This window comes from Aphanomyces astaci (assembly GCF_000520075.1).
Source record: "Aphanomyces astaci strain APO3 unplaced genomic scaffold supercont1.3, whole genome shotgun sequence".
NCBI lineage: Eukaryota > Oomycota > Saprolegniomycetes > Saprolegniales > Verrucalvaceae > Aphanomyces > Aphanomyces astaci.
The window spans coordinates 870,452-880,226 of NW_009798266.1; the positions used below are offsets into that span (position 1 = coordinate 870,452).

General features: G+C 50.6%; 4 protein-coding genes across 6 annotated transcripts; 3 read left to right on the plus strand and 1 right to left on the minus strand.

Annotated features, from left to right (window-relative positions):
* Positions 1-136: 136 nt before the first annotated feature.
* On the minus strand, positions 137-819 carry H257_01863 (hypothetical protein). Its single transcript, XM_009825284.1, has 2 exons — positions 474-819; positions 137-414 (listed from the first exon to the last, which is right to left on the minus strand). The coding sequence occupies exons 1-2, from the start codon at positions 780-782 to the stop codon at positions 337-339; spliced, it is 387 nt and encodes a 128-aa protein (XP_009823586.1). The 5' UTR covers positions 783-819; the 3' UTR covers positions 137-336.
* A 123-nt stretch (positions 820-942) lies between these two features.
* Positions 943-1,776, plus strand: H257_01864 (hypothetical protein). The gene has a single exon (XM_009825285.1). The coding sequence runs from the start codon at positions 1,083-1,085 to the stop codon at positions 1,668-1,670; it is 588 nt and encodes a 195-aa protein (XP_009823587.1). The 5' UTR covers positions 943-1,082; the 3' UTR covers positions 1,671-1,776.
* Positions 1,777-2,122: 346 nt separating this feature from the next.
* H257_01865 (hypothetical protein) lies at positions 2,123-4,514 on the plus strand. Of its 3 annotated transcripts, XM_009825286.1 has the most exons (4): positions 2,123-2,358; positions 2,411-2,904; positions 2,954-3,897; positions 3,943-4,514. In XM_009825286.1, exons 1-4 carry the CDS (start codon positions 2,176-2,178, stop codon positions 4,437-4,439), a joined length of 2,118 nt encoding a protein of 705 aa, XP_009823588.1. In that variant the 5' UTR covers positions 2,123-2,175; the 3' UTR covers positions 4,440-4,514. The 3 variants fall into 3 exon arrangements, with proteins under 3 accessions (XP_009823588.1, XP_009823589.1, XP_009823590.1); XM_009825287.1 differs by having other exon boundaries at positions 2,411-3,897; XM_009825288.1 differs by lacking the exon at positions 3,943-4,514 and having other exon boundaries at positions 2,954-3,935.
* A 2,124-nt stretch (positions 4,515-6,638) lies between these two features.
* Positions 6,639-7,456, plus strand: H257_01866 (hypothetical protein; the record flags this gene model as incomplete). The annotated part of the gene is made up of 2 exons (XM_009825289.1): positions 6,639-7,153; positions 7,207-7,456. The coding sequence occupies 2 exons, from the start codon at positions 6,639-6,641 to the stop codon at positions 7,454-7,456; spliced, it is 765 nt and encodes a 254-aa protein (XP_009823591.1).
* Between the last annotated feature and the right edge of the window lie 2,319 nt (positions 7,457-9,775).

The following is a 9,775-nucleotide window of genomic DNA, read 5'->3' on the forward strand; positions in this document are numbered from 1 at the left end:
CTAACAGCTATTCATAGGATGGCGAATGTATGGTGAGCAGACTAACTGTAAAGCTGCGCATCAGAGTCGAAGGAGCTTCATCTACAGTAGCAGGCTGCGTCTGCGGACTGGTTGAGCTGACGCCATATTCAAGTAGGCAAACTACGGCAGTAGCTTGGTCGATGATTGATTGCATTACCATGTTCAACTGTCGTCGGGAATGTGTCATTTCACAGTCAATTGAAACAACTTCGTTGACCTCATATTACAACAGGTAGACCCCACATCGCAACACCGTTGCTCACAGCACGCACAAAGTAGGCATCGTCCACTTGCAGTAGCTCGGATGAACGTCGTCTAGTCGGACAAGTCTCCAATACGATACTCTTCGATGTGTTCTGCTACTGTAGGGGGGTGCTGGGGGCCATAGAAACCCTACAAAGTATGACAAGTCCACCGTCATGACTTAACACTGGTGCCAATGTTCATCGTACCACCGTCGCGTCCCCTCCGACGTCGTTGAGAATGGTCATCCCGCCAGGGTGGTCCTCCACGTATTCTGTTATGTTGTACACCTTGTTCTTGACTATGATCCACGCGTCCTTTTCCGTGTTGTGCTTGGCAACTTCAGCTCGCGTGTACGCCTTCAATTCGCGCGTCAAGTACTCTGGTTTCGCCGCGGGTTCCTTCAGGGCGTTCAAGGCGCCAGTGCTCCTGGAGCGGATGATGAAGAAGACCAACAACACTGCTGCAATAGTACCCACGGCGATTGCCGTCGCGTCTGTCGTTCCTTCCTTGCTCATGGTCGAGGCGGCTTTGAAGTCACCAAAATGGGCCAATCGCTGGAGCAAAAAAACGGGGGCGACACATTCAGCTGACATGCTTGAAATATTGACGTTTTCTTAACCAAAAATACTGGTATTGATATTTTACAGCCAATTAAATTCATTCATTTCTTAACTCGCACATTGATTGGATATAAATATTGACTTTTCTAGAAATGTTGTGCTCAAATTGAAGTAAATGATATAACTAGAGTGATACTTTTGCAGTACGGTAAATGTACTTGAGGATTGCGCCAGCCATTTGCCGACGATTTCATCATGTCGAAAGGAGCATGCATTGGCAAGGGTGTATACACCAACGTCGACGCACTCCTGGATGCGTTCCATCAAGGAGCCGCTGAAGCCAATCTCCAGCAGTACTTTGGATGCTTTCATCCCGACGGGCGATTTCTCGGTACCGACGCCACGGAGAACTGGCACGTGAACGCGTTCTTCGACTGGAGTTTGCCCCATTTCAAAGCTGGCGAAGGGTGGATATTCCGTCCCATCAGGGGTTCTCGGAAGGTCACGTATTACCCCAACGAATCGACCCCGTCGTTTTGCGCGTTCGACGAGCTCGTGGAAAGCCAGCAATTCGTGGCGACGTCGCGCGGGTCTGGCTCCCTTGTGTTCGACAGTGACAAGCGAACATGGCTTGTAGCCCAGTACCACCTGTCGTTTCCCATTCCGAACGACTTGGCCGTGCACATCACGAAGAAGATCTCGCTCTTTGAGTCGTCCACGAAGCAAGAGACTGCCGCCGCCGAAGCAGCTCGTCAGTTGATGGACGAATGGGATTTGGAGGACAAGAAGGCAGCCCCCGCCCCAGGCAGAAAGAAGAAAGGCGGCGGCAAGTCGAAGAAATAACTACGTGGTGTTGACTTTGTTATATGAACATCGCTGAAGCGATTCAACCAACGAACGAGAATGATACATAGTTAGTTCCTCATAGAACTGCACGTACTAACAGTTAATACTACATACTAGTAGTAGTAGTTAGTAGTAGTTAGTACACCCGACTACATGTACTGGTGCGTGAATGACAGCACAGTGTCACAGCGGCACTCGAAAGCGCGACCAGGCTTTTCTTTGTCACCTCTATACAATCACACAAACATGGATAAGCACACCCAGCCTTTCGCTGTTCGGGTAGCACAATCTCGCCGCCACGTTCCACGGGCATCCATGTCTCCTTGCATGTTGCCACGTACAGGTTGCAACCACGCGACAGGCGCAAGTTGAAGCTAGTTCGCACTTAGAAGGGTTTTATCCGTTAAAGTGCGTATTTGGTCGACGTTGACGAATCACAAGTTGGGCACTGTTTCTCGGAAGATTTGCGCTTCTTGTGCTAGGCGCCTTCTCCGCCGTTAACATGCCTGCGAACGAAGAACCAAGCTCCATGAGCAAGTCCAAGAGCACAGTGTTACTGATGGGTCAAATCGTGCAGACGAACACGACCCTTCATAACGCAGCAGGCACGAGCGTTACAAGCGGCCACGGCGACGACGTGGAGCTCCTCGTGCAGACGTCCACGGCGATATTGTCCACCATTCAGGTACGGCATTACATCAAACAAATCGAGGTCGTCCTCGTAACCTCATGCGCAGGTGCTTCGTCGTATCATCAAAGATCACACGTATAGCCGCGTGGGGCGTGAATTGCGGCACTTGTCGTTGACCGTGGGGTGTTTTGAGCGCGTGCTGTTCAGCTTCATCAAGGACGAGATCATTCGCGACCCTCAGATCGACTATCGCCACAAACAAGCACTGAAGGACATCATCCCGTTGATTCCCACGGTGAGGCGTCACACGATCCTAGCGGGCGGCGTCGCGTCGCTGCTCCGCCAGGTGATCGTGTCCATGACCGATACCAAGCAGGTGCTGCTCAGTCTGTCCCAAAACTACGACCCTTTCTGGGAAAACCGGTGGTCGTTCACGCCGTTCACGCTCTTGGCGCTGGCGGCCTTTGTCACGCACAAACGGTTCGCCAACCACCTGTCGTTTCGCGCCATCTTCAGCCTCTTTCGGCCATCCGTCAAGCAAATCCAATACTCCATCTTCATCTTGGTCTGTTACGACTACCTGTGGCGGTTTTCGTATCGGTATGATATGTGTGTCTGTCTCGATCGTGTTCACTCGTCCATTTCGTAGCTTTTCCAAGTTACGACAGATCAAAGTCCATCATGCGCGGGTGTCGCTGACGTTGCGCCTATTTCTCCTGTGCGAGCACGTGTTGGATCGCACGCGGCTCGCTCGCTCAGCGTCCAGACGACTGCTCATCGACTCCCCCGTCGAGGCAGACATCAATGACGACCTCAAGTCCGCCACGTCGCTCCTGGTGGAGAGGGTGCCGCTCCCCGCCGAGTACTACGACGCATCGCATGAGCCTGTGGGGATGAAGATGTTCAAGGCAGGCGGGCACGTCATGTGTGCGTCCAGTGCCACGGCCCAGTGGCTCCTCGGGGCCCGGTGGTACCCCACCGTAGGCCCGTACCTCCTCGCGGCGCTGCTGCCGTACTACGCGATCCGGCACCGCAAGGCGGCGGCACTCGCCACGCGAGTGTGCATGGACAACCCGGACATTGTTGTCATTCGCATGGCGTGGAATCTGTTTGGGGAGTCGTGGCTTGCCGTCAAGGTGGCCGAGCTGAGGTCGCCGTCGCTCCCCGTCCGGACCGAAATCTTTGTCGACGAGGGTGGGGCGGCGGCGGGGTCGTACAGACGACAGCCCACGGACATTGGCGTGCGGATCTTTAGCTGCCGCCCAGTCGCCAGCGTCAAGCAAGGTTCGTGGGAACACGCGTCGGTGCCGTGCTCGGCAAAAATGGACGCGATCGGCCTGCCCACGTCGGCGCCGGTGCTGTTTTACATCCACGGCGGCGGCTTCTTCGGCCGTTTTTGGGCCAAAGACATCGTCAACCTCAGTGCATGGGCGGTCCACTTGGGCGCGGTGATCGTGTACGTCGACTACACGCGGACGCCGGAAGCGCAGTACCCCGTCCCCTTGAATCAGTGCTTCATAGTGTACAAGTGGGTGCTTCAAGGCGGGCTGGGGTTCCATCCGTCGTCGGTCGCCATGTTTGGGGAAAGCGCGGGTACGTGACACGATTGCATTCACCGTGGGATGATTATGGGTTTAGGCGGCAATTTGGCGGCCGCGGTGTGCTTGAAGAGCATCCAAGAGAGAATCGCCTTGCCGGACGGGTTGGTGCTGGTGCACCCAGCGCTCACGTGCAACTTTTCGCCGTCGCCGTCGCGGTTCCTCCACCAAAGCGACCCGGTGCTGCCCAGGGGCATTTTGGAGCTGGCGCTGAATTCGTACTACCCGTTCAACGGCGACCAGTACAAGAACAACACGTACGATCCGCTCGTGGCTGTGGGGCTCGCGGACGATGCCCTCCTTCGGCAGTTCCCCCCCACCGCGCTCTTGGTCGGAGACATGGACCCGCTCCTGGATGACAGCGTCGACTTCTACACGCGCCTCAACAACCTCCAAGTGGAGTCGTCGTTGAAGGTGCTCACGGGTCTGACTCACGGCTTCCTCATCTACCCCGACCTCGTCCCTGCCGCACAAGCTGCGATCGACGACATTGCCGAAGAAGTGCACGCCATTTTTAAACGACGCTTGCCAGCATAAGAGAAAAACCTGTCTTGTGTAATATCTTGGTCAAGTGTCCATTAATAACGTTGGAAGCACGAATTCATTTCGAGCAACGCTATGTCGATATGTCGATTTTCTTCTATTTTCTACTAGTATATGGAGCCGAGACACCTAGAGCCGAGACATCTGATTGGCTAATATCCACTTCGCCCTTTCCGGTATAAATCCAAGCTGATTTTATAGCCAATCAGCGACAAGTAATTTCGGATTGACCAATGAGAGAGATTGATGCCTGGTTCTGTCGGCCTGGAAATTCATATCGGATCTCCAATACTATTACTGTATAGTAGCGCTTACAGTATTAATATAGTGAATTCGCTATGAACTTCCAAAATTCGCGTGGTTTGTCTAATGAATATTGAATCGCGCTGGAGTTCTGATTGGCTGACTATACTTGTCCTTTCTGTAAGAGCCAATCAAATCCACTCAAAATTGGATTAGCCAATAGCGTCGATTCGTGATTCGATTCGGCGGCGAGATTCGATTCAGACGGGTTCTGGAAATCTTTACCGAATCCACAATATTTTGGCTCTTTCGAAGACACCAAGAGTTTGAGTTTAGCATTCCAACTAGGTCAAATAAGTGTACAATTCCCTCATTAAAACAGGTACATTGTAGTTTTGACCCGAAATACTGTTTCAATGAGATATATAAGGACTTTGTATGCTTAGCTCTTAATAGCATCGTATTTATTTACTCACCGGGGGTAGGACGGAGTCCCAGGTTACAGGTCTACTGGAGAAAAGGTGTATCCGGATGTAATAATTCCATCATTGAAACAGTATTTCGGGTCCTGTCCAGGAATGGTGTATTCCAGAAGAGCACGATTGATCAATGTCTGTGGGAAAAACAACAAAAGAGGCTTTTGTCCTGCTGTTAGCAGGTTTCCCCCCCAGGAGGATTGAGGCAATCAGAGCCGACCACGTCACAAGTGGTCTGGCTTCTGCCCCTCACTTAAGCACTAAACGTTTGTTGGCGAAGTCTTGCGTGACGTTGCCTACTTCCAACGATGGAAAAGCGATTTCGCGGGTCAGACGACCCGATATCAGCTGTGGGGCTACTTCACCAAGGAAGACTATATCGACGTCGTTCGCGCGAACGAGTTGAACTAAAACGCTCGCCCCGCCGTCGAGTACGAACAAGAAATGGAGCCCTCGAAGTTTCGAATTCGAACCAATATGTACGGTACTGGCCCCACCTCTGAGTACATCACTCAGCGGTGGGGCCAGGCAAAGAATGAGAGAATTTAGACCAGTATTGGCCGAGATTGAGGTGGTCATGGCTGTTCGGATAATTGACGCTGACGTGGATCGCCGGAGTATAGAAGTTCAAGACTACCGCGCCGAGCGCCTACGTCATCATCGCGATAAGTTTGCGCCGCAGTTCTTCGGCGAGACCCACCGCTTAGCCATGGCGTTTCTGTCATTTGCAGTCAACGAGGCAACGTGTTCCGACATCAGGAAGTTGATGTCGCCGTATTGGCGTGGAAGATCCTCATTGAAACGTTCGATTCGGCAGAAGCGAATGGACAATCATACTACAGTACATTAACTCGATTATCCAATCCCAGCGCTACATGCCTGGCGAGAATGTCAAAGACCTAAGGCTTCTTCAACTGACTCAAGAAATCGTTGGCACCCCCAGACGCATCGTCGATATCAGCCGAAGAGGTGAATCTATTCATGTGGGGTCGTCTCCACACCGCGTACATGTCGTTCATGTTCTTCGACGATCATGTCTTGTGGTCGAAAATCTGTGACCTGATGTCTGGCAAGAACGACAAGAAATCAAAGTCGCGATCATTGACATGATCGACCAGAGCAAGGTCGAATTAGCCATGAGTGGTCGTGATGATACGCTGGTTACGAAAACCCAAACCGATGCACTTGGTGCGGTGCAGCCGACCAGTGACCAGTCTCAATTTTACCCAGCTGGCGCTTCTCCCTACTACGGAATGGTTGGTGATGGAGTCCCACAACCGCCATACTCCTTTTCGTACCAACCTGCCGTCTACCAGCCAAGCCCCCGCCGAGTCGGGTACCTGGGCCGATTATGTTACCAGCCCCCATTCAGCGACACGTTCACCAACCACCACAGTGGGCGCATCCCAATGCGTTCAAAGTCGTTGTCTGCTGGTAGTGTGGCAATCCAGAGTGCATACTACGCAATTGCAACATGTTGTTGTCCGACATGGAGCTTGGCACGGTTCGTCAGGGGGTTAGCATCTTAGAGAACATTTGGAACAACCTTGAGAAGAAGATCTATCATCGCAAACAACAAGCAAAGCGTCTACGCCAGGATGATGACTTCGACTCTCATTCTTCGGCAAAGCACAACGCTACCACCGCGACGATCACGACGACGATCCTGACGACTACCCTCGTTGATCCAGTCATCACAACGCTCGCGACGGCGGCCGTGGGCACTCGCACGGCAAGCAATATGGTGATGGCGGCCGTGGGCGCTCCCAAGGCCAGAGTCGCGATGTTAGCCCTGGGCAATCGCAAGGCAACGGTCGATATCCAAGACTCTCGCAAGACCGCCAGCACGACCAACCCACGCGCGGTTCCAGCCCTGGTGCAGCGGCCCGCGCTCTCCGTCAGGAGGCCTACGCTGCCTACGATGAGGCAAGTGCAATGCATGCGCGTGCCCGCACCGCTACAAAGGACACTAGTTAGAATCCATGACGCGTCCTTCCACTGCATCGGACTGCTACTGCATTGATTGGCGACGTGACTGACAGTGATCGTTCGTCTACTTTCCCGATCAACCCTGTCCCCAAGTTACCACCACCAGGGAAGTCGGTCGAGTTTGTTACTGACGACACTGACACGTGCGCCGTGGTGGCTACTGCACCTTCCAACACCCCACAAACCTCGTTCCTCAAGCCGGCCCCTACCCCGCCTCCGTCGAAGTACTTTGATGACCTCGCAATACGCGTGAACACTGCTGGCGTCGAGTTCATGTCTCTCACCATTTCGGTTCGCCCCTAAAATGATGGTACCAAGTTGTTTGGCTTGGCGGTCAGCACGCCACGTACCCCCCCAGACGAAGACAATTCTACCTTCTCGTGCTATGCCACAGGATGAGTAGATTGTTGACTCCGGTGCATCGTGCTCCGTGATCCCCCGCATCGCCGATTGGTTTTGTGGTGCCATCATGCCTTGCAACCTCAGGGTTGGCAGTAACGGCCAATTTTCCGTGGACGGCTATGAAGCAATTTTGATATCTGTTGCTATTGATTCAAGCCCCTGCCGCCCATTCCTCCTCCGCCTGGTGTTGTTTTGCCCAACTCTCCAGTTCAACCTGCTTTCAGTTCGCCAAGGCATCGAACACGACGTTGGATTCACCTTTTCCTAGGCCAAGGGTTTTGAGATCAACTTTGAGCCAGAGCACAACATCCATGCGGCATTGAATGTGTTTGGTTGTTCATTATATTTCGCGTGTTGCCTCGTCGACATTTTTGCCCATGTGGACAGGAATTTCATTCAGTCACATCCGCATCGTACAAGACCTCAACAATACTAGCCGTCGCGCTATATTCGATAATCCTTTCGTCAAAATAGTTTTTAGTCTGGTTGCTGATAACCACGTCTAAACAACCCCGACTTGGCTCGACTTTGGCACCGCCGTCTAGGCCACCCTAGCAGCGGCGTGCTCACCCAAATCATCAAAAGCAATCCCGAATTTTCTGCTTTTGCGAAACGAAACTTAACGGACATTATGTGCGAGTCGTGTGCATAACGTAGATTTCCAATTTAAGAGACATGGGACAATTTAAGGGACATCGGATTCAGCCAATCACCCACCTTGAAATTTGTGTAGAAATACCTCTTTAAATAAATGTTCTTCATGATCCCATGTGTTTTATATAAATCAATTAACCAATTGGCTCTATAAATACATAACCTGTTGAAGTTGCATATGTACGTGACAGAATATTACACCCTAACCACGAAAAATATATGCATGGATCAATACTACGATCAAGCTTAAAATATGACTCTTAAATTGTCGTCTACTTTTGAGGTGTTTCTGCTTAGAAAATGGGACATTAGGACATGATAGATACTATGAAAATAGATGTTTCAGTGCTTGTTGGAAATACCTGGGTTTCCTGTTCAATTATCAGTTTTCAGAAGTCGAAACCCATTCCTCAGTGCCAAGCTGCTTCCATTTCCCGGCAGCGACTCCAAAATATGTCTCTTAAATTGGAAATCTACGTTACGCCAGGTACTAAGTTCCCTGCCGCTGCGTTATATCGAGCGCAATCGACTTTGGAAATTGTTTATACCGACGTATGGGGCCCTTTGGCCGTTGAGACATCACGTGATGCGGTGCACAGCAAGTATCCAAAGTGCTTTCCCCTTCCCTTTCAATAAAAACAACAGTGGAACTGTTTTAACGATGGAATTATTCTCAAATAAGTACAATTGGCATCAAAGTCAAAGTGCGAATAGACAAAATAATCTTATCTTGCATCATACTAGTACTCGTGAATACAAATTTCAAGATATATGACCTACATACTTCACCAAACATTTTATTATTCATGTTGATCTTATGACTTCTCGCATGATTGAACACGCAGGTTGCAAGGGGAGCAACGATGGTGTTGCTCTACCAGGTGACACAGGAGCATCTCACGCAACGCTCGTAAATGCGAATTCTTTGACAGTGGTATAAACCAGTACGACGGTAGATGAAGCGTCGCCGAGCATAGCTTTGCGAGGAATGGTATGGTGCACGTCAACTAAAAACTTCCTACTGGATGAAGAGTTGAGGATTTTATTATTTAACGTACAATTAATTTAGTTCAACCCAAATCCCAAATACGTTAAATACCGATTTCATGCGTTTTATCATTGCAGTGGGAGACAACTGCCTCCGGATATTATACACGGATAATAGTCACATACAAAAATCAAGATACATCTCAGCGGCCACCCCTATGGCCAAATATCCAAGTGCCCATGTAAAATACCGCTAGATTAAATATCTATTTCTGGACCAATTCGTCACCAAATTTGGTTCTGAGACGTTGAATCTCTTCACCACATTGAGATCTGTCGATTCTACGTCTCAATTTGCTGAAATTTTGAGAAACAAGTTGGTAGTTTATAAGAGCCTGTTCCAAGTAGAATTGGAAAAAAACGAAAAATGGGGTGACAAAATATTTCATCCCATTCTATGACCATGATTGATTGGACATAAATCATTAGACTAAGATGCATGCTGATTGGTCAATAACACAGTGTTGTCGGCGATGCACAGAAAGGTGTGGCGGGTGCAGCGCAGGTGGCGCGTGAACC

Coding starts and splice junctions, on each gene's coding strand:
- H257_01863 (XM_009825284.1), bottom strand. CDS start 782: ATGAGCAAGGAAGGAACGACAGACGCGACGGCAATCGCCGTGGGTACT. Junction 415..473: donor TCGGAGGGGACGCGACGGTG/GTACGATGAACA, acceptor CATACTTTGTAG/GGTTTCTATGGCCCCCAGCA.
- H257_01865 (XM_009825286.1), top strand. CDS start 2,176: ATGCCTGCGAACGAAGAACCAAGCTCCATGAGCAAGTCCAAGAGCACA. Junction 2,359..2,410: donor CGATATTGTCCACCATTCAG/GTACGGCATTAC, acceptor CCTCATGCGCAG/GTGCTTCGTCGTATCATCAA. Junction 2,905..2,953: donor CTGTGGCGGTTTTCGTATCG/GTATGATATGTG, acceptor TCCATTTCGTAG/CTTTTCCAAGTTACGACAGA.
- H257_01864 (XM_009825285.1), top strand. CDS start 1,083: ATGTCGAAAGGAGCATGCATTGGCAAGGGTGTATACACCAACGTCGAC.